The sequence below is a fragment of the Arvicanthis niloticus genome, chromosome 14 (genome assembly GCF_011762505.2).
Source record: "Arvicanthis niloticus isolate mArvNil1 chromosome 14, mArvNil1.pat.X, whole genome shotgun sequence".
Lineage (NCBI taxonomy): Eukaryota > Metazoa > Chordata > Mammalia > Rodentia > Muridae > Arvicanthis > Arvicanthis niloticus.
In genome coordinates this window covers 42,275,505-42,299,282 of record NC_047671.1, presented here as the reverse complement: position 1 = coordinate 42,299,282, position 23,778 = coordinate 42,275,505, and the positions used below count along the sequence as shown (strand labels likewise).

The following is a 23,778-nucleotide window of genomic DNA, read 5'->3' as shown; positions in this document are numbered from 1 at the left end:
GTCTCATCATTATCTGGGCTTTAGTCTCATCCCTATAATGTGCTCTGACAAGTTTTTAGAATTGTGTGAAATCTCTTTCTCAGACAGAGCTGGTCTTTTTCTTCTCCCAGCATGCATTTTCTGGGGAAATTTCCATTTCTTTGAGGTCTGTTATTTCAATATTCTCATGGTCAGATTGAGCGATACAAGTATCTCTGTAGAATATCTTTGTTTCTTCCAGGCCAGTTATAAGTCTCCACTTGCTGTTTTAATACCTCAGTTTTGAAGTAGAGCAAGTATATCTACAACAATATAGTAAACAAAATGTAGGTAGGAAGCAATGATAGAATCATACATTTAATTAGTTAAAGACAGACTTGCATAAGAACAGTTTCTCACAGCCTGTTTGCATGGTTAGTTACTTTTGTAAGAGCTAACACAAGTAACTTCTTCCTGTCAGTTTGATACAGGGTCTCTTCATGCAATCTAAACTAATCATGATCTTCCTGTTTCAACTTCCTAAGAGGTGAAGAAACAAACCAGGGCCGGGAGTCTTGTCAAAGCAGGAACTCAACTTTATTGCATTAGCCTCTTGCTTATATAAACTTGGAGCATAGGGAGGGAGATTTTTGGTGGGGTGAGATGATGTAGGAGGCCAGGAAGGGTGACTGACAGGGCCAATGGCAAAGCTCTACATTAGCAATGGTGGGGCAGAGGCAGGGCCAAACAGGTCTTGCTGAGTCATCCCAATACAGAAGTGACTGAGATAGGTCTCAAAACTTGAGCCAGGCTTAGGCTCTCCCACAAGGCCACAGAAACCCAAGCCAGGCTTGAGTTTTTCCACAAAGCCCAAACCAGGGCCAAAGTGGGGCCCAACATACTGTGAACTGCACGACTTTATTTCAGTTGTGACAACTTACTCCCGTGCCTCAGAACAATATTCTTCAAAGATATCACTGGTTAACTATTTGCTAGGTTCTTTTCCATTGTTCTATGATGCTAGGGAAAGATTCATTCTGTTTGAATGGGTTAGTGACAAAAGCCATTTAGGCTCAAGTTTATGCAGCTAAAATACAGAATAAGTGGCTCTTAGGTCAGGTACACCCAAAGAGCATTGTGCTTGTCCTGTGGGTAATGTCCTAATACATCAAATCTGCTGATCAGGTTACTTTGTGAGAAGCTATACTTCTGCAGAATCTTAGCCAGAGTCATTTAGTTATAAGACTTTATAAGAACACGATTATCAAGCAGTGGACTATGGTTAGCTGTGATGCTTTACAAAAATGCAACCAACAGAAGTAAAACTATTTGGAAAATTAAGAAATTTATACAGATTCATAAACATCTAATGGCTCCTAATATTTAGAGCGCTTACATGTTTAAGAGACATCTATATATACAAAGAAGGTAGTGACACTTAGCATCATTATACAGAAGGACTAATTAAAGTTATGGATACAACAAATTTAAACTCTTTGGTTTAGTGTAGTAAGTCTATAAGACTGACAACCTTTTTTTTCATTTTCTTACAAGTTTAGGGAACAGTGTTAGTTATTATAGATTATGCACAAGTTTATGTCACATATACAATAGCAAAATAATTATGTTTCAAAGCAAACAAATACATACCCTGGTTTTAACTGGAGACACTGGCAGACAACTTTGATCCAATATATGAAATATGATCCCCACCACTGTTAGCTGTTTACCAACAACTTTCAAATTAAAATCAAAACTCTAATACCTTATACTTTAATCTTGATTGCATGTTACTCTATCAGACTTGTTAACAATCCTAAATTTCCTCACATACAAGCTTTTGAACAAAAAAAGGTAGATAAATTATGGCTTTCAATGTAAAGTGTTAATACAGTACATTTGATTTATTTTGGCTCCATAGTCAGAACTGTCTTCAGAGGTAAAATCAATACATAACCATTACATGATCAATTTAACCAGTGCTGATGATATGAGTTTTATTGTTAAACAATGATAATTAAATACAGCAGGTAAGTTGATAAAGTAGAACTCATGGGTTTCCATGTTGACTACACTCTGGCCAAGTAGACACAGTTTGCACTCTTTACAGTTCCATCTTATTATTGTGGACTGAGTCCTTCCCATTCAGCTGAGTCTGCTCCCAGATTCTAATCCTATTACATTAGTGGGCATCAGTGCGCATTCAAACAAAGGCTTCGAGAAAAACTTTCACTACTAGGCTGGGCTCTGCTTGTCTTTGTTTTTTAGGACACTTAAAGCCCATTTAACAATCCTCATTTCTTTATGAGAGAATTTGTACTTTTTATGTGATGTTAAATACCTATTAGACTATGCAATTCTTCATTTTTCTTTATCTTTCCTACTGTCTAAGTATCAAAGGTCAGCTTTGGCATCCAGAGATAAACTGAGGCAGGCAGCCATTGGGGGTCAAGTGCTTAGAGCCACTGACAGGGCTCAGTCCAGATACTGACAGGGGCTGCTACCTATGGCAGCCAGTAATTAGAGAAATTATTCAGTAGATTTTTCTCTGAGGAAACAAAGGTTAATTTACTGGGGCTGTTACTTCCTGTGGCTAGCAAAAGGACTCTAAACATTTTTTCCTCCTTGGGGCTGGCAAGAAAGGAAAGGAAAGAGAGAAAATTCATACACACGCATGCACATACATACACACTGAGTAAATGAAGCAAAAGGCAGACTCCAGGAACTTTCTACATACAAATACATACATACATGCAGACAGACAGACAGACAGACATATTCACACATAGAATGGATGGAGCATAGCTCCAGCAGGCAGGCTCCAAGCAGTTCACACCTACACATATGTACATATACACATATATACACATATCTGGTGGGTGAATGGAACAAAATTCCAACAAGCAGACTCTGAGTATTTCCTATATATACATGCATATACACAGTGAGTGGATGGAGCAAACTCCAACAAACACCCAGACAAGCTTTACATATATACATGCATACAGATCTGATGGATGGAACAAAATTCCAACATATTCTCACACAACCTTTATACCTATACATACATACACATACATGTATAATATATACATACATACATGCATACATATACACATACATACATACATACATACATACATACTTGGAGGGTAGAAAGAATGAAGTTCCAACAAATTTATTTTTCTCCCATGGCTTATATATCCCAACAAAATCTTTCAAGCAGTATAAAGTTCCAAAGTGATTACATTCTATTTTTCTTCTAGTGAATGACTATGAAAAAGCAGGATGTTCCCCAATACCTTTACAAGAAATAACATTATGGAGCACAGGTGAAGAAAACAAATTATTCCCAAGAACCCACGTACATTTGTAACTAAGCAATTTGTTATAGATTTTAAAAGTGTGAGCAAGCAAGGTAGTTTTCCCAGCAAGCTTCTCTTACTAGCATGCAGCAATTTGTAGTTACAAAAAGATGATTAATTATTTTATTATGTTATTATTTATCTTTAAAAGTAATATAAGGAATCATAAATCTAAACTTTTATATAAAAGTCAGTCATATCTACTTTAAAACTTCAGAATGCATAGCTGCTTGCCATCAGTTCTTACTAAATCATATCAGGAAGCTGAGGATAAAAATGGGTTTAAGAAATCAATTGTCATCAATCCAGCCTCAGTGAGAGTCACGTCAGCTAATGCTGTCATTGTTCTTGTTCCATGACCATAAAAGGTCTCTAGCTTAACTAATAAAAGTGTGCCATTCTGAACTTCAAATTGTTTCCTAAGATTTTCTACTCAGAGTCAGTAGCAGAAACATTTTAACCTAGCTTCACTAACAATTTTATTTTTCCAAATGTTTTCTAAGGGTAGTGGTCATTGCTGACAACCTACATTTCTAAATCCTTTCTTAGGGTGGTGATTGAATCATTAATCTGCTCCAGCAGCATTGTCTGAAAGAGATCAAGCATTATTATTGTGAGTACCAGAGATATAGTCCAGTGAGGGTCTGGAAGCCCCCTTAGATTTTTCATATAATTCTTAGATTAAGAGGAATGTGAGGGCAACAAGCAGAGCAGAACTCAATAACAGCATGAAATCTTCAGGACACATAGTCGTTGGGGTCATGCCTCAGTCAGAACAGACCTGTCCTAACTGTGCTAACTGGTGGGCCATATTCCATAAATTCTAAAGCCATTTGTCATGCCTCCTGCATGGCCCTAAGCAGTTAGACCTCCAATTTTAAGAGTTAATGGCATTCACCGGATTATGCCCACTCGGTATGCCATTATCTGACAACACTCTCAGGAATACAATTCTAGCCAGGTGTGGGGAGCGCAAGCCCTATAGTCTGAGGTACCAGTGAGGTTGAACCTGCAGATCACTTGAACACAGGAACTGAAGGCCAGCCTGGGCAATGTGATGATAACAGTGCATTTCCAAAGCAGCAAATAAACCATAAGGTTCTGGTACTGACAAAGCTAAGAGTGGAGGCTTCATCCTTAGCAAAGAAGTCATATAAAAATGATCAGAGATGCCAGAGAAATGCTGCCAAAGTTAAAGATGAAAGTAAGGAGAGGTAAAAAATGGAAATGCAGAAATTTGGACTGTGGAGCAGGGTAACATGTGGACATGAAACCATGAGAACCAAGAAAGGAAAGAACTCTTAGAAATGCCCATGGATGAGTCAAAAGTCATTTGAAATTAGGACAAAAAAAAAAAAGTCTTCAGTGTTGAGAAAAGAAACCTACCTGAATGTTTATCCAGAATCAAGTCACATTACTAACACTAATGTCAAGTTAGTCTCTTAAAAACTCAATGATGAAATAAAACAAAGGTGACCCCCCCGCCCCCCGAAGACATAATAAGGTAAATAACTGATATTGGCAAGGCTGAAGACAGTTGTTACTGCCTATAAGTTTATGCACAAAACAGTTGCTTACCATATTGTTCAGTGTTTAATGAAGTTTTGAAGTGTATTTACATAAAAATCGCTAATCAGAAAGAGAATCGCTATTTGCTAAAGAGAAAATTTTGAATTATGTAAGACATTTGGCCTCAGATAGGTTTCAGAAGAATATAGGAAAGAAATCATTATAAACACAGAGATGTATACGTGATTTATTCAAGAAAGTAGAAGTGTCAGATATCTTGGTTGTTTAAAAGGCTTGTTATAAATTTTGAGTTGTAAAAGGAATTGAATGCCATACTTGAATGCCGGGTCTAATTCCCGGGAAATGAAGAATGCCCAACAATGCATCTTGCTGTAATTTTGCTTATTAGCTCTAGCTGTTTAATCATCCACTTCAAAGTTTTTGTACATTTAGTATGTCTAACAGGACTGATGAGACACAACACTAACATTCATGAGTTCTACATCCCAGGCATAGAGAGACAGGAACAAAGAAATACATTAAATAAAGGCACTTTGTTAACTGTGGGAAGAAAAACAAGTAGGGGACAATGGTAAGAAGACCTGAACCGAGCCATGGGACAGATGTTTTAACCAGACCTCTAAGTATGTGTCCTTGAGAAAGAAACAAGGCCTACATAGCAGAAAACAGCAGCCATTTAAGAAACTTGAGGAAATGCTTTCCACCCAAAGGAGACCATGTGATAAATGATCACAGTACTAAAAAAAAAAAAAAAAAAAAAAAAAAAAAAAAAAAAAAAAAAAAAAAAAAAAAAAAACTGGAGTTTTCAGACAATAATTATAATTTAGCAGAGAGTTACAGAGAATGTGGAAGAGAGTCACATGAAGTGACTCGGGATCTAGATTCTAGAGGTTGGTTTGTTTGTTTGTTTTCTGAACCATGGTAGGAATTTAGAAACATATTCCAGGAGAGGAAGCCATGGGAAGCTTTGAGTTTCATAGTGGTGTGATAGGATTTTTTTTCCTATAGTTTTTATAAGTACCTTCCCTTTCTTCAAAGGGAATATGATGGAGAAAAGGCAAGATTCAAAACAACAATTTTAATGAAGAAGCCGTTGATGGGATAAAGGGAAAACACACTGGAGAGATTCAAGAGAAATGTTGGAAACGCTAGTGGTAGTGTTTACTGAAGTGTAGATTATAATAGCTGAGAGAAAAGTGTCATCGCAGAGGCAACCAGAGGTCGTGCACAGAGACAGAAATTTCAGAAGATGGTTCAATCCCAGGGGGGCAGTGAGCTCCCTGGGACTGAGGTATCCAGAAGACACTCAAGCGATGATATGAAAAGTACCCAATAAAGTTACAGAACATTTACTTGCAGTAATTAAGTGACTTGGAGCTACTTGTAAAAACAGGTCATGAAAAACTGAACATGACCTATTTAAGCATCAGGAATACACAATTAACCTTTTCCTGAAATAACCTGGAGAAGTGTCTCATTTGGAAAGCTCTGACACTAAGAAGGGCCCCTTTGAACAGATTCACAAAGTTAAAACACCTAGCCAAAAGTCTAGTTGCTAACTGACTTGTAATCATTTCAAGATGCAAATGGTAAACGACCAATGGGAGAAAAATACTTCCATTCAAGGTAGGGGGCATGGCATGACACCACTTGTGTTGACTTGTGTTGAATTTAACTGCAGCTAAATTATCATTCTGTGACAAGTATTTTTATATAGTAAGCGTTCCTTTCTTCTTTTTCCCTTTTTGTCTTTTAGCCTTTAGCGTGGCTTTACTCATTAGAGAGAAAAATTAAGTCTAAATCTCTGAATTGTACCTTTCATGAAGCTAGTCCCTGGGAATAAAAGATTAAATGCATTGACTTTTCTAGCAACAGAAGTTGCCCAATTTTTCTTTCTTACTTTCTTTTTGTTTTTTCCTTCTCAAAAGCTTTAGAGTCATTTCCTTGAACAAAATGAACCAAATATGCACTTTGAGTACCCTGAACAGAACCTTTTATGAGTCTTAAAAAAAAAAAAAAGTCCATTAAGCCAATATCGTACTTTCACATTCATATTTTATGTTGTGTTTCCTTTTTATTTCTCGTAGACAATTTGGTAAGTGAGCAAAAATTATTCAAATGTAATTTCTGTCTTAACTCCTAATAGCGAAAACCACTTGGAACTAAATGGCCTAGTTGTGAATTAGTAATAAACACAAGAAAACTGTGACCTCTCGTCTATACATGCACACAAGTTGAGGGCCAAGGAAAACCAATATTCATAATTGCATGTGTAAAAGAATTTAATCTTTTATATCATGCCTAGCTTGTGTTCTAAGAGTATTTTAATAACCTTTACTATGTACCAAACATGCTGGGCCTTCACATGCTATTCCAGAGAGATAGCTACTATTTTCACATTCCAGATACATGCTAAGATTAAATAGTTTTCCACTCAGGTAGATGGAGTTGGACTTAAATATAGTGTTTCTTCTATTGTAGCTTGTTCTACTTTTCTGTATCTTCCTTTAGGGGTGAAGGTTAGATCCAAGAATCAGCTTGCGAGAGAGGCCATAACTGGTGAGAACCAAAGAAAAGTTGTGATAAAGCCTTGGCAAGTCTATCATTTTTTCTGCATTTGGAACTTCTCTGTGGGACTGGGAGCTTGCCTTTCTTTACTTCTAGTTTCTGCTGATGAATGTAGCAGGCCAAGCTCTCTGTCCTGTACGGTTGACAAGGGGTAGGCCAGCGAAGTAGGGGCTAGAAATATCATGAGCTTTTGACATATCTTTTCTTAGAAGTTTCTGAAGGATGCATTCCAGAAAAATGAGGGAGAAATTCTAGAAAGAAGGAAATATGATTTCTTGGAGATAAGCACAGTTTTGCTTGCTTTAGGATGCTGGACCTCTTGTTGTCAGTTCTGGTGTCCATCTCTGCTGCAGCCATGTGTCTAATATCTTTGGTCTATTAAGAGATGATCATATCACTGGTGTTTCTTCTCCTCTGTCAGACCTAACAAGAGAAATCCTTGTAAATGTTTCCTCAAAATAAACAATCCTTAGTATCTTTTCTTGTTATCATCCAGAAGATCAGTTCCTGTTCATGTCTTGCCATTCACTCTCCAGTACAGTGTTTGTGAAAAGTGAGGTTTGTCCACTCCGAAAACCTTCTGGTCTCATTTCTGGTTACTTCTAATATCCCTGCCTTGCCAGATAAAGAACTTTCAGATCCTAAAACATTGTTTCTCTCTAAAATTTGACATTTGTCAATATCAGACACTCAGACCTCATTGGCAATAGTCAGGTGGATCTGACTTATTGGTCCCAAAATCACTTCCAAATTACAAAAACCTCCACTAACAAGACTGTTGTTAATAAAAGAGTTTTATTCATTTGTTTCAGAACAGCTCCTCAAACAATCTGAATTGGGAACCAATGCCTGTATCTCCAAATCACATAATCCAACTTCTTACCTCCCTGATCAAAACTGAGTTTGAGATACAAGGTCCAATGTGAAGGAAGAGAGAAATCAGCATTCAAAACAATGTCTCACAGATCTTCCCATGAATAATGGAAGAAATATTACTTAGAAAGATGAATAATTGCCTCTGAATAAATCACTCAAGTCAGGTTTTCAATTGAGGACTGTCTACTCCAAAGTCCAAATGGTTCCATTACACAATGAGAATTAATGCTATGATATAAATGAAAGTCAACATGGTTTTGAAAAATTAACTCTTTGATTCTATTTATCAATAATTTCAACTATTAAAAAACCCAAATAGGTTATGCACCAAAAGGTGAACAAATTGTCATTATTCAATTGTGTCCCATTTAAATTGTCTCTACCAATAGTTTAACAAGAAAATTATACTATATTGTACACTTGACTTAGAGAAATTATAGAGAAATTGCTTAGGCGTTAAGAACATTGGTTGATCTGCTTGAGAACTCAGGGTTGACTCTCAGCACCCACATGGTGGTTCATAATAGTTGTTATATCTAGTCCCAGGGAATCTGATGCATTTTTCTTTTGTCTCCAAGGGCAGTGCACAAATGTGGTGCACAGCCATATATGCAGGCAAAACACCTATATAAAAAAAGTAAATGATATTATTAAAATATGCTTTATAATGTATGGTACCAAATCACTGTAATCAGAAATTTTCCACATATGTAATATAGAAACACAAACACAACATATATACATACATATATACATATATATATGCATATACTTTATATGCACATACCTTTGTTACTCTATATGTATATATGTATATATATACATATATATGTATATATATATAGAGAGAGAGAGAGAGAAAGAGAGAGTATGTATATATGTTGTAGCTCATGGTTAATTTGATTTCTTAAGCAGCAGCTATCTTCTAATAAAAATGATCAATATCCAAAAGAAAAATTATATTTCTAGAAAGAAAAACTGAATTTAAAGTATACATGATTTAATATATACAATATAAAATAGTTAACCAATATAATTTAAGAAATATATCAGAATTATAATCTGAATATGTGTGTGTGTGTGTGTGCGTGTGTGTGTGTGTGTAAGTATGTGTATGTTTATGTGTAGATTTAAGATCCACTTTTGGCATATTTCAAGAATAAATACATTAGTATTCACTCTAGTTACCTTGTTGTACATTAGCTACCCAGTAATTATACATCCTAGAGAAATGAATCTTTGACCAACACCTTCCCATTTTCTGTACACGTCAGTCCCTCATAATTATAATTCTATTCTTTGAGCTCTATGAGTATGACCTTTTAAGATTCCTCACACTAGGGAAATAATGAAGTTTTTTTCTTCTATTTCTGGCTTATTTCATTTAGCATGTCTTTCTATTCATCCTTTACAATGGTAGATTTCCTTCCCTTTAAATATGTATCTATACTCATACTACACTGCTTTTACTCATTCACCATCAATAGAGACTAGAAAATACGTCATCTAGGAAATAAACTATAGTCCAAAGCAGTGGTTGTCAACCTTCCTAATGATGTCACCATTTAACATAGTTCCTCATGCTGTCACGACACCCAATTTAAAATTATTATTTTTGCTACTTCAAAGCTGTTGTTTTGCTAGTGAATCATCATGTAATTGTCTTTGTTTTTCAATAGCCTCTGGATATTGTGACCCACAGGTTGAGAATTATTGATCCAAATGCCTGTAGAAGTTGATAGGTTTGCTTTCAAAAAGGGAACTTATACAGATGTTAAATTCCTCCAGACAGGTGGATGTTGATCTAATATTCAATTCTGAATATTAAGCTAGGTCTGCTAAAAAAGGGTGAGAGTCTGTGAAAGCTTTCCTGAAATGACGATTGGGATGAACATTAGAAAGAAAGCTATAAGTTAAAGCTTTCAGGGTCAAATAACTTACTTATCATATCACAACCAGACCACCTCCCAATCCTGGCTGAAATTATTTCAGTTTATGTAAAGACTAATGATTCAATAAGTTATTCACTCCACAATCTAAAAACTCAGGAAACAAAGTTGTCATCTTGGACCAAGTAACAAAGAAAATATCCATGACAATAAAATGCTATGAAAAAATTTAAGTGATTTCTATAATATATAGAACTAATGAGAAATTTTTATTTGAAAGTATAATAATTCTAACAGCGTATTCTTGACTATTCTTAGCTTTAGTTTTATGGTCAAATTAAGAAAGTTTTATGAAATTTTAATCTTTAAAACCCACCATTGATTAAAATGGAGAATGAAGCAGGAACCAAAAATGTTTTATAATTTTTCATTGAAACAATATGGTCATAATTATATTTTACCAATCCTCCTAATCATTTGACCACAATCATGTTAAAGTGACGCCTTAGGCAGAGTATTGAGAGAAACATGAGAAAAGCCAAGTCGGGCTTCCCAGAAAGACACCAGGAACTGGCACATGCAGGAGGGATGCCAAGAACTGCAGAGCTCATCTAAGCTCTCCATGACTGTGTGGTGTTGGTGCCAGACATGGACTGGGGTCATGGTAGTTTGGAAAGTTAAAAGGCAGATTCCTCTCAAGAGATTTCTTAATGAATCTCTGTTTGCCAATACATGTAACCCTTAAGTACCATCTCCACAGTAAAGTCTCAACAAATAAAATTTCCATAAATCCTGAAAAATTTAGAATTGTTCACAGCAAATCAAAATGGTATGATAAAGGCTATGATCCCAGAATTTCTGTTTTCAAAATTGTGGAGATATATGCATGTGTGTATGTATGTATATATATTTATATATGTATGTATGCATATGTATAAATATAAAATATACATATTCCCTAAGATTTTCTTTTTTCTTTTTATTATCTTGTTTTCACTTTTGTTTTATTTTTCATTATTTTTTATGATAATAGAATTACATAATTTTCCTCTTTCCTTTCTTCAAACCTTCCCATATATCCCTACTTTCTCCTTTTTAACTTCATGGCCTATTTTTTTTTTATTTATTTTTATATACACATTCCTAAAATACATAAGGACAACCTGCCCAGTAAGTATAATGCTACCTATAGGTTTGTTTTCCAGACTAACCATTTGGTATTGGAAATCCAGCTGTTCCTTGGGTAAGACTTTCTCTGGTTCTCAGCAGTCCCGAGGTGCCTATAGTTCTTTGTGTGGGTTTGAGGCTTCCTGGGTTTTCTGTGATCCATATTATAATATCTGTTGCTTTTGTTCTTGTTTAGTTCACACTGAGGTAGCCTTGATAGTGAGACTTTATGGACAGGGTTTCACAGTGTAGTCCAGGCTAGCTAAGACTCACAGAAATCTACCGGCCTTGCCCACTCTCTAGTGCTAGGATTACAAGCAAACCTCATCTCACTATTTTAATTTTTTCTTGATCACCTAGGATTACCATTGGCACATATGTTAATTTAATCATGAGTCCAAGAATGCTGCTTGAATTTAATTATGTATGAATGACCACTTGTCTTTAATTGTGTTGTGAGTTCTGATGTTCTACAAATTGTAATGTGCATTAAATATAGTTTATAAATGCAGTTAGTTTCTTAATCACATTTCAATTGTTTATTTTATCTGACTCAAAATGTCTATCTTATTGGATTTATTTTAAGCTTTTGATATGCAGTGGGTCAGAAAATCAATTAGGATTACTGAAAGCATAAGAGTAGCCACCACAGCTTTCTTTAGTTTATTCTTAGTGCTTGGTCAAATTCTAGACACTGAGGGTTTTTGTAACAGAGTGCTCTATATAACAGAATTTTTAACTGTATTTAATGACCAAGATGCAATGTTTTTCATCTCCAATAAACATTAAATCATTACTGTGCATATAGTAATAAATTCAAAGCAGCTATTGTTATAAATGTTCTAACCATGATCCAACTAAAACAATACATGTAATATTACAGAGTAATTAAAGGACTTCATGGTATATTCCTCTTCCTCTATTTCTCTATCTCTATATACATGTATATATGCATAATTATATATGTATACATATATAATTTATCTTTTACTTGTTTACATAGCATTATCTTTGAACTTTCAACCTACTTGTATTTCTACATTGTGCATTTCCAGAAGAAATCATATAGTTGTATCTTTAAAAATGCTCTATAATAACTTTTGCTTTTCATTTGTTCAATCCTTTTATATTTAATGTAATTAATGTGGTTGCATAAGTGTGATAGGTAGTTTTGTCAGTGTGCCATAATATCAAATCATCTGAGAAGTGTCTCAATGAAGAATTTTTGAGGTCTAGGTCCAGTTGGCTTGTGGGAACATCTGTGGGGAAATATCTTGGTCATGTTAATTGGGTGGAGGTACATGTCCATTGTGGGTGGTATCATTCCCTAGCAGGGGATTCTGAACTATGTAATAGTGAACTCAGTGACCCGAGTAACAATATACATGCATTCATCTTCTTTTTGTTCTTAATTATGGAGGTCACTAGCTGCTTCAAGTTCCTGACACTTTGAATTCTCTTTAATGATGAACTGTAAACTGGAATTGTGAGGTCCAATAAACTCTTTCTCCCTACATGACTTTAGTCAGGATATTTTATCAGACAATGTTTGTGATCATTTTTGTTCATTATATATGTTGTATAGATTTTTAAATTTCTCTTTACTGTTTCCTTGAATATAACTGATATTTTCTAACACTCAATTCTTGTAGTTATTCTTCTCAACTTTTGTGTGTGTGTGTTTTTAGTAGTTTTTCTAAAGCTTACAATATATATTATAATTTATCAGAACCTATTTTGGATCTATATTAACAATTTCCATGAAGTAGAGACACCATATGTCTAAACAGAGGCAACTGGTATCTCTTCTTTCTCTTCTTCCTCCTCTTCTTCCTCTTCTTCTTTCTCCTCCTCCTCTTCTTCTTTGTGCTCCCATTTTGTATTTACCACAAGTATAATGCACATTACAGCTGTTATACTGTAAGAATTTTCAATCATTTTATTATTTTAAACAAGGTATGAAAACAAGAGGCGTGTGAATTTATAAATACAAAATACCAGTCTTTACATCTATAAGACAGTAACAGCATTAAGTAAAAGTTATTTTAGAGAAAAACATGGCTGTGCAGATGAGGATGGGCCCAGGGCAGTGACAAGGTGTGAACATTGGTGCCTTTCCCCCTGGTGACATTGTTACATGAAACTCAATGTTGCAGATCATATTTCTTTCCCTTTGCATGAGTGGGCATCCCTATGCTAAGACAATTATTGAGGGATGATAGTTTTCAATTAATTCCAGAAGGGGAGATAAGTGTAAACATAGAGAAATTTGGGAATTTCTAGGAGCTTGATGCATGAGAGGGAAATAGTGAAAAAGAAAGAAGACACATCCAGGGCTAATGAATAACTGAAGTTGATGTAATTTGCAGAGCTATAATGAGAAGAAAGAGTGGGGAAGATTTGATGTGTCCTCAATTTAAGGCTAGTTTAATACTATTATGGTCTTTAGTTTCTCTTTTGCTGACTCTACCCCTTCAGGGAGACATAACAGTCTTATCTTGTGGTATAAAACTTGGCTCCTTTCTCTGATTTTCTTCAATTGGCCGTGAAGTGAGGCAAGAATCATGCAGTGTGGGTTCAAGAATGCAGGGAAAGTCCTCTGAGTTGCAAACCAAAACCTTCTCCTTGTCATTTGTATAACACAAGACAACATAGCCCTGTATAGGTCCAAGAAATACATTCACTATTTTCCATTTTTTTTTTCTTGGATGTAGCCCCAAATAAGGAATCTCCTGACTGGTAGTAAAGTCAGTGAAAGAGTATGGAAAACAGCTGAATATATCAGAATACTGTTGTTTGTTTAAAAAGGAAAATACATCTATTTCTGCTTCTCTTTATACAATACATTTTTAATCAGGCAATGGACCAGCAGGCATAAAGTACTTCCATTTCCTCCACACTTATATTAAATTGTCTCAAATTATCATCTTGATTAAATGTAGCCAATAAGAGGGTAAAGATCACAGGAAACAGAAGAGCCAGTGAGAAAACATTCAGAGGACTACTGTCTATTCTTGAGTGAGTGGATGCCATGAGCTGTTCTGCTGTGGAGCAAGGCCCCCAAGGATGTGGAAATGACACACCACACAGCCCCAAAGATGGTAGAGATCTGGCATGTCCTTGTAGCTCACCCGTGTCACCTTAGGTAGGGCAGACACTCTATCTCAGGTATTCTCCTTACCTGCAAAATGAAGATAAAGATAAAACCTTCTCTGCCTCCTGCCTGGACTTCTGTGAGATACAAATGTTAACAGTACATAAGAAACAGTTTTATACCATTCAGTGGGCTTCAGTGATTCCCCCCTCCTCTCTATGTCTAATAGCAAAGGGATATGTGTTTATGAAATTCACAGACTTAAAAAACCCACCATTGCTAAGTTCAACCTTTTCATCCATTTAATATATAGCCTGAGTTCCATTCTGCCAGCAGGATAAATAGGATTTTACTTCTGTGCTTTGCAAGCATTCTTGGGACTTTTGTGGATAGGTTAATAAGTTGAGAAGCCGTTGAAGACTAGGAAGAAAATAAAAAAAAAAAAGATTTGAAAAGTTAATTAAGTTAATGGCTTTAGCCCAACAAGATCTATTAGTGTTTGGAAAATAGGTTAATACAGGTTTAATACTTTATCATCATGATGCAGGTTTGCATACATGCATCAAGAATACATGTGTTAACTTAATGTTCATCTCAAATATACTGTATTAATTGTGACACTGGAGGATACACAATTCAAATACACACACACACACAGTTGTTTTGTGGTTCCTTGAATTGTTATCTTTCAGGAACTGTACTAAGGAAACAACTGATACTATCCTGATTCCCCTGAATCTATTGCTAAGAAAAACAAGTTCAGAAGCACTGCATTTTATCACAGCCTTTGGGTTCAGTACTATCAAATAATTGACTCAGCTAGGCAATAAAAAAAAAAAAATTGATTCTCAAAGATACTTACTTTTTAGTTAGAAGTTTTGCTCCAACCATGCAGTATAGAAAACCAACTATGTTCTCATAACAGAAATTATGTTCTCTTGCTTTGCCGGCCTTTGGAAATAAACCCCAATGATGCAGGTCCTGTTTTTTAAAAGGACAGCAAATGAGCAAGTATAGGCAAATCCCATGAAGAAGCAAATAATAAGGAGAAATATAACAGGAGTCTGAATCAAATAAGACAGTGGAGTAAAACCAACTTGAGGCTTTTAAAATTAGGCTTCTGCAGCTTGGGAAACCCATTCTACAAGGGTGTGTGTTTAGGGATTGGCTGTGTTAGGTGTGTGTGCCTGTTCACAAGCTTCGCATACAACATATATGGAAAAACCACCGTCAAAGGGTGTAAGAAAGAAAATAGAGAACTGTAGCCGAAAGAGGAGACAAAAGGATGCTAAAATAGAGACGCTATTTAATTGATTAGATTGCAAGTCATTTTGTGGGTGACTGTGACCTCTGGTGTTAATCTAGGGGAATTCCACCACTTGCCTGCCTTAATGAAAGAAAGAAAGAAATCTAAGCATGAAAGCTTCTCATTGGAAACCACTGATCTTTACTTGAAGTATTTTCTCTTTTCCTCCCTCTCTCTTTTCCACTTGCAGATGTAAGTGCAAAACACTACCCACATGAAAAGTACTTACTGTCTTTGCTGCTTTACTTGGTTCACATTGCTGTGTTTATCCTTATAATCCTATAGCAGTGGTTTTCAACCTTCCTAATGCTGTGACCCTTTAATACAGTTCCTCATGTTGTGGTGACCCCTCCCATCATAAATTTATTTCTTTTCATACCTCATAATTGTAATTTTGCTACCTGTTATGAATCATAATGTAAATAGCTTGTGTTTTCTGATGGTCTTTTGGGGATCGTGACCCACAAGCTGCTATATAGGAACAAAGTCAGAGTAGCTACATTTTAAACATTTGCACTCAAACTTAAAAAGTCTTCTACTTATTTTATTTCTAAAAGAAATATATTGATAACAAGGATGTCTTAATCTGGTGCCCATCATAATTAATGCAATTATTAAAGATGCCCAAGCATGTTTCAGACTGAAGGTAAAACAACTGTTGCATTTCTAAGCCCATGCTTTCCATGATTCTATAGGGTTTCCAGTCTGTCTTAGGAACAGGCACGTATTAGCAAGAAGTTGTTAACTGTAATCAGCTAACTCTAATGGAAAGACAATGAGTGGCTCATTAACCTGCTCTCCATCTTTCTAGTCATAGTGACATTCTCATTATTATTTTATGAATTTTATGTTGGCTAGGCTGAAGCAGTGGGTCTCAGTAACCCACTTCAAAGCAAAGTGTGTATATATATGGAAAAACAGTGGTTTTTTCCATATATGTTGTATGCAAAGCTTGTGAACAGGCACACGTGTATATATACAAAGTATGTATATGAATATACATTATATATGATATATATCACATATATATATAATACACAGAGAAAGGGTGGTTCAATATTGTTCGCTATGTTGTTTCTGAAGCCTGTGAGCTTTGACAGTGGTATTTAAGAAAGTCGGCTTAATAAGCAAGGGGATGCAGCTTTTGTTTCCCTTATGACAGTTTAGTAAGTCTAGAATCTGATGTGTAATTTAAAATGAGTAACAGCTATTGTGATATTTGGAAAGAAGTCCTGGAATCTTTTCTAAATCTATGAGCAGGTGACAAACATATTAATTTTTGATATATTTCTTTGAAGCATCTAGAGATAAAGATGAGTCAGACATTTCACTCTATCATCAGCGAAGAGCTATAAAAAGAGGTCTGTATAGCTTGCTGCAAAGTGCACTACTAGATATTGGGTGGATTTTATTCTTGAATTAAAGTTTTTTTCAGACTAAAAGATAAATAATTTGGAAGCTTTCATTTTAAATCGAATGTACTCATGTACATGTGTCACCATACCCAGCTCTTTTTTTGTTTGGCCATACCCTCATGTAGGCTAGCCTGCCTTCACATCCACTATGTCTATGATGATGGCCCTGAACTCCATTTCCCAAGTGTAGAGTCTCAGGCGTGGAAGGCCACGCCCTTCTTTCTCTGGACTTATTTTTTTTTTTTATTTGTAAAAATGCCCCTCACATGTGCATTCGTGCATTATCAGCTACCCTAAAAATTCAACATATGTCTTCATTCTAAATTACTATTTGTTCCTATTTTGGAGATACCAAAAGAAAATCATAATAGATAATAAAAATGTCTTTGATTTTTAGCCACTAAAATTTAGCCCTCAACCAGAGCCACTGAGAAATTCGAGCCCTGATTTTTCATTCTCTTCTATCAAGGACTATGGTAAATTTTAGGGCTAAACACAATTCCCTTTTCCCTTCTTAATCTTTTTACTTGTGTGCACGAAAAATTTTAAATTGCTTAACACACTTGCAAGGAATATCCAGAAATAAATTATTCACTCAATGGCACGGAACACAAACACACACACACACAAGCAGATACCAGGTAAGCAACTTTAGGGCAGCTGCTGACTAGAATATCATGAAATTGGATCCAGCTGAGAATTCCAATTACCTAATGAGAGAGATCCGCTTTCGCTTTAATTTCTTGGTCTAATCTCTTAGACAGTAATCTCCATCATAAAAAACACTGAAATCACAATTTAAAATTTAAACATTTAACTGGTCAATTTCACCCCTTTTCCCCCTTTGGGAAGACGGGAATCTTCATCCCCAAGGAAATACAAATATAAGACAGAATAATGGAGTATTAATCAAGAGCCCTCAAAGAGACCTCCTACCGTTTTGTTTGTGTATAGCTCAATAAGGACACACTATGGCAAAATTCTAAGTGTAATTTTTAGTGGTTATTAAAGAGCGATTAATTATTATAGCTAAGTTTAAACACCCTGCCCAAGGGCAGCTATTATTCAGTCGAGTCATCGCCAAGGTATTAATTGGCAGTCAGATGACTACGGGCATCAGTCAACCTGCACCAGGCCCCTCGCCCAGCCACTGCAGTCTGGTCTTGACAAGGATGCTTGGCGTCTGCGCGTTAGTGACCCGCCTTTGCTTTGTGTCTGTACTGCAGGTCTGGAGGAAGAGGAAACACAGAGAAGCCCGAGGTCTGCGGTGGCTAAGCAGCCCCCAGACCCTGGAACAAGCCTCATCTACATCGCCAAAGTAGCCCTCGGACCTACCCACTCAGGCTGCTGGACCGCCTGAGCATCAGAGCCCCGGACCTGGCAGCCAGGGGCGCCAGCCCCTCATGTTCCGGAGAACGTGCAAATGTGAGCGGGCGCTCCCGGGGAAAGCCCTCCGCCCCCGCCAGGGGGACCCGGGAAGCCCGAGCGGGCTCCTCCCCGGACGCCGGGGATCCCCTCCTCCGGCCCCGCCCCTCCTCCCCCTGCCCAGGCGTCGCGAGGTTAACCCTATCTGCGCCGTAGCGCTCTCCAGTAGTAGCGACAGTGCCGCCAATCCCAATTCTGGGACTCGGGGAGCTAGGTGACAGGGACAGATCCCTGCTCTGGGTCAGATGTGATCCCTCGGAGGCCAAGCCGGGCATTCAGCGCTGGCTTTCTCCCAACGCTGATACATTCGCATAGGCAGTCGCCAAACTTTTTTTTCCCTTCTACCCAAAGCCGGTGCCCCCGCAGTTACTTGGCTAGCAGCCTGCAGCCAGCCCACTCTCGGCAGGACGATGGGGGAGAGGGAGTGGGGCGAGCAGGTGCTGCCTTGCAGCTCTACAAGGCTAGAGGGCGGGAGAGGAGCTCGAGTTTCTCACTGCCTTGACGCCTGCCCCACGACAGGGGTGGCCAGACATGCTGCAGTGTCCCAGGCAGGTCATTCGGGCCAGCGTGTTCCGCACCAGTCAGGGGGCCGCGGCCGCAGAGCGAGAGCTACGGCTCTTTCTCTCCCACCTCTGCAACCCGCCGCTGTGCATGGGGTGGGGTGGGGGACTCAGTCTTCCCAACCATGGTACGGGATGCGCGAGATCTGCAGGTGGAATCCCTGCCCTGGAGTGCCCTGACCCCGGCCGAAGCCGGCCTGAGCCCCCAGGGATTGTCATTCTGCAGGTTCCCCTCCCAACCTCTCTCACACACACATGCTCCCCTAAGCCGCGCGCGCCGCAAACTCAGTCTCGGTCCCTGCAGGTGATGTCATGCCCATTGTTTTGGTGCGCCCAACCAATCGGACTCGCCGCCTGGATTCTACCGGAGCCGGCATGGGCCCTTCCTCGCACCAGCAGCAGGAGTCCCCGCTCCCGACCATAACGCATTGCGCAGGGTGCACCACCGCCTGGTCTCCCTGCAGCTTTAACTGCTCTGACATGGAAACCCCATTGCAGTTCCAGCGCGGCTTCTTCCCGGAGCAGCCGCCACCACCGCCGCGCTCCTCACACCTGCATTGCCAGCAGCAGCAACAGAGCCAGGACAAGCCGTGCGCACCCTTCGCGCCCCTCCCGCACCCTCACCACCACCCGCACCTCGCGCACCAGCAGCCGGGCAGCGGTGGCAGCAGCCCATGCCTCCGGTGCAACAGCTGCGCCTCCTCCGGTGCCCCGGCGGCGGGGGCGGGGGCGGGGGATAACCTGTCCCTGCTGCTCCGCACCTCATCGCCCGGCGGCGCCTTCCGGACCCGCACCTCCTCGCCGCTGTCGGGCTCTTCGTGCTGTTGCTGCTGCTCGTCGCGCCGGGGCAGCCAGCTCAATGTGAGCGAGCTGACGCCGTCCAGCCATGCCAGTGCGCTCCGGCAGCAGTACGCGCAGCAGCCCGCGTCCGCCTCCCAGTACCACCAGTGCCACAGCCTGCAGCCCGCCGCCAGCCCCACAGGCAGCCTGGGCAGCCTGGGCTCCGGGCCCCCGCTCTCGCACCACCACCACCACCCGCACCCGGCGCACCACCAGCATCACCAACCCCAGGCGCGCCGCGAGAGCAACCCCTTCACCGAAATAGCCATGAGCAGCTGCAGGTACAACGGGGGCGTCATGCGTCCGCTCAGCAACTTGAGCTCGTCCCGCCGGAACCTGCACGAGATGGACTCCGAGGCTCAGCCCCTGCAGCCCCCCGCGTCCGTCGTAGGAGGAGGTGGTGGTACGTCCTCCCCGTCTGCTGCCGCCGCCGCCGCCTCATCCTCAGCCCCGGAGATCGTGGTGTCTAAGCCGGAGCACAACAATTCTAACAACCTGGCGCTCTACGGAACTGGCGGCGGAGGCAGTACCGGAGGCGGCGGCGGTGGCGGCAGCGGGCATGGCAGCAGCAGCGGCACCAAGTCCAGCAAAAAGAAGAACCAGAACATCGGCTACAAGCTGGGCCATCGGCGCGCCCTGTTTGAGAAGCGCAAGCGGCTCAGCGACTACGCGCTCATCTTCGGCATGTTCGGCATCGTGGTCATGGTCATTGAGACCGAGCTGTCGTGGGGCGCCTACGACAAGGTACCCGCTTTAGACCCTGAATATACTCCTGAAGAGGGAGCCAGGTGGTTGGGATGGGCTCTGGCGGGAACCCCTTGCCTAAGAGGTCGAAAGCGTCCCCACAATCTTCTGGCGTGCCTGCCGGAGCAGCAGAAGCAGCTAGGACGCACACCCGTAGTCAACTGGGCAACTCGGATAGTTAAGTTTTCCGGGTGCTGAGTGTCCAGCGCATCCAGGCATGTTAATAAGTGGCTCCTGGAGTCGGTGAAGGAAAGCAAGAGTGTTCATCTTCTGGTGCTCCTGTTTCCGAGGCACCTTTCAACCTAAAGTACTTAAACTCCGGAGCAACTTCTTCTAGGCTTTAGCGAGTCAGGTAGCTTGTTTCAGCCCTTGGTGGTGCGTAGCCCGCAGCCAACCCATGAGTTTTCCCTTGTTCCTGGCTCCTCTCACAGGGCTTTATGGGCAAATAACCTGCATCCCAGAGCCAAGACAGATTGCCCCCCTCCTGAATCCCCTTTCTTGAATTTAGGTCCACGTGCTCGGAACTAACTCTTATGGCCTGGAAAGTGATTGAAAGTGCTTCTTTCTTAAAGTGTTCCATCTAACTGTGTTGCAGGCGTCGCTGTATTCTTTAGCTCTGAAATGCCTTATCAGTCTCTCCACGATCATCCTGCTTGGTCTGATCATCGTGTACCACGCCAGGGAAATACAGGTAACACAGGCTCCGCTGTTTTTCTGAATAACCAAAAGTCATGCTGACAACATAGGGGAGAAGCAAGACAGCAGGGGCCCTTTCCAAGCAGCAGTGTCCTTGCTTGAGGTTACAGAAGACACAAGCAGTGTTATCTCAGCACCCGACCTGTCCTTTCAGAAAACTAAACAACAAACAACAAATAAACAAGTCAACAGAGCGTGTAAACAGGCACACACGTTTTGGAGATATAGCTGATAGTCTTTCGATTTCCCCCAACTTCTTTAGGTTGATCTCCTTCCACCAGACAAATGTTTTTAAAGGAGTGATAGACACTATTCTGAGTCTGTGCAGCAATGTGTGTTCTTGTTTAAGACATCTTTTTAAAATGAGTAAGTCATTAGGGGAGGAGGCCTTGCCAATCTGTATTGCCTTGCCGATAATTATAATAAAAGAAAATTAGTTCATCACCGCTTCTATCAACATGGGAAGAGGACCCTCCTTCTCTTCTAACACATTTTACAACAGCTTGTTTAGTTAGTAAAGCCTATATAGCCACTAGTTTAGTCCGAGCAGCCCTTAGAGCTCTCTGAATAAGAAAAGGTTTGTTTTGCTCTATGAGAGTTGACTGCTGGTCTCATTAGTGGGTTTCTCTAGCCCACAGTCAATTAAGTCTTAAAGTTTGACACTTTAGATAACTAGTGTCTTCAAAATGAGATTGATGTTCTTGAGATTAGAATTTATAAGACTGTTTTTAGAACCATCATGAGTCACTGATGGGACGGGTTGGACTCTGAAATCTGTAGGTTTAGACTGTCTTTGGAGAGGAAATGTCGTATGGACTTGTGAGGCAGCTTACTATCAAGCTAACTTAAGTTCTTTTTAAATTAGTGATTACTAAGTTCACAGAAAAGATAGAAGAATTCAGTTTTAATGACTGTCCAAACAGAATAAAGATACAGCTAACTCCAAGAGGGGAGGGGAAAAAGGACTTCATTTTGTTTCCTGGCTTGTTAAAACTTTGAAAAATGTGTTTTTGAAGGGATGCCTACAGAGATGGAGGGTGAAATGAGAGTATTTGGAGTGGGTAGTGATAGACTAAAGTACACATGGTCGATTTTTAATATTAGGACAGTATATAGATTCTTTAGTGCAGTCCTCATGATAGTGGCATTTTGAGATTCTTCCAGAGGTCCTCTGTGGTACTCTGCTGTGCTTTAAGCCAGAGTCACTTTGACTTGAAGCGTGGAAGATACGAAATGATTCTTTGACTTAGTTTCTGGATGGAAACAGTCAGAGGAAGTGAGTAGCCTTGCCAGATCAGGTCGGAAGGGGCCCAGCCTGAAAGTGGGCACTGCCTTCCCAGCTTCCTTCAGTTTTCCTCCTGAGCCCAGCTACTCACCAAGAGTCTTGCACCATTGAGAGTACTTCATCTGGGCTTCCCCTCTAGACACAAGAATTCAGTTTATGAACAGGGTGCAGCTCATAATGCTACTCTGAGATTTTATAGGTTCTTAAGAATAGCTTAGACGATTTGGCATGGAGACCAAAGTGGTTTGGTTAAACCATGCTGGAATGAGATACCTTGTCGATTATGCGTTTATTCATCTTAAGCTTTCCAAGTGTTGGCTGGTCCTGAACACTTATAAACAAGCATCCATTGGGGTGGAGGGTTGCTTTTAAGAATTTTAGAGCGATTTTTTGACGTAACTCAGGTGTGAGAGGAGCTGTTAAGTATTACTTAAGCATCCACAAATTCTGCTGCCGTCTAAGAATTCTAGAAATGTACAGACACTAATAAACACAAAATATTTTAAGATTATTTTATGCTTGAAATACTGCCCTCATTCGCTAATTTATGTATTTTTATTATGTTGATTAGACAGTGTAACACAAGGCAGAGGGCAACAAGGGTTGGTCCTTTGGAGAATACACAGTGAATTTATTTACTGTTCATAACTCAAACGTCAAGAATGTTAGGTTTTAAAGCTAGGCTCATTTATGATCTATTGCTGGCCCTTAACCTGCCATGTTTACTATGATAACTATAAAATTGAGGCCTGGGTAATAATGTCTAGTTATTTTGGATACAGCTTTTACAAAAAAAAAATCATTATTCTTGAATGCAGTGCCTCTTTAAAGTTAAATAAAATGGCCTCAGCAGGTAAGAGCATGAACTTCTCTTGCAGGCAACTGTGACAGGTGCCCGGCACTCAACATCTGGTGGTACACAGCTGCCTGCAGCTCCAGGGGACTCCTCTGGCCCCCGCACTCATAAGCACATACCCACACAGACACACATCATTCAAAAATAAGATTTTTTTTTACAATGTCTTAAGTTCTTTTTAACAAAACGGGAAGTGACAAATGC

The 23,778-nt window shown here is 39.6% G+C and overlaps 2 protein-coding genes across 13 annotated transcripts in view; one reads left to right on the top strand and one right to left on the bottom strand.

The window, feature by feature from the left end:
• Nucleotides 1-8,197: 8,197 nt before the first annotated feature.
• Nucleotides 8,198-19,458, bottom strand: LOC117719972 (uncharacterized). 12 transcript variants are annotated; one of them, XM_076912688.1, is made up of 5 exons: nucleotides 18,504-19,458; nucleotides 15,310-15,428; nucleotides 14,722-14,867; nucleotides 14,535-14,584; nucleotides 8,198-8,921 (listed from the first exon to the last, which is right to left on the bottom strand). In XM_076912688.1, the coding sequence occupies exons 1-2, from the start codon at nucleotides 18,866-18,868 to the stop codon at nucleotides 15,356-15,358; spliced, it is 438 nt and encodes a 145-aa protein (XP_076768803.1). In that variant the 5' UTR covers nucleotides 18,869-19,458; the 3' UTR covers nucleotides 8,198-8,921; nucleotides 14,535-14,584; nucleotides 14,722-14,867; nucleotides 15,310-15,355. The 12 variants fall into 12 exon arrangements, with proteins under 12 accessions (XP_076768803.1, XP_076768802.1, XP_076768805.1 ...); XM_076912687.1 differs by lacking the exon at nucleotides 14,535-14,584 and adding an exon at nucleotides 14,485-14,534; XM_076912697.1 differs by lacking the exons at nucleotides 8,198-8,921; nucleotides 14,535-14,584 and adding exons at nucleotides 13,826-14,534; nucleotides 17,879-17,953.
• The window catches only part of Kcnn2 (potassium calcium-activated channel subfamily N member 2), a 133,517-nt gene continuing 128,295 nt past the window's right edge, over nucleotides 18,557-23,778 (top strand). The window contains exons 1-3 of the mRNA XM_076912683.1: nucleotides 18,557-18,593; nucleotides 19,458-20,737; nucleotides 21,333-21,428. Of these exons, the coding sequence (XP_076768798.1) occupies nucleotides 18,572-18,593; nucleotides 19,458-20,737; nucleotides 21,333-21,428 (1,398 nt within the window). The 5' untranslated portion in view covers nucleotides 18,557-18,571. The remainder of the gene's footprint in view (nucleotides 18,594-19,457; nucleotides 20,738-21,332; nucleotides 21,429-23,778) is intronic.

Bases quoted from the DNA above. Each gene is read 5' to 3' on its own strand.
- LOC117719972 (XM_076912688.1), bottom strand. From the start codon at position 18,868: ATGCCCGGCTTGGCCTCCGAGGGATCACATCTGACCCAGAGCAGGGAT. The intron at 15,429-18,503 runs GTAGGTCCGAGG...TTTAAAAAACAG, and splicing joins CGGTCCAGCAGCCTGAGTGG to GACCTGCATCATTGGGGTTT.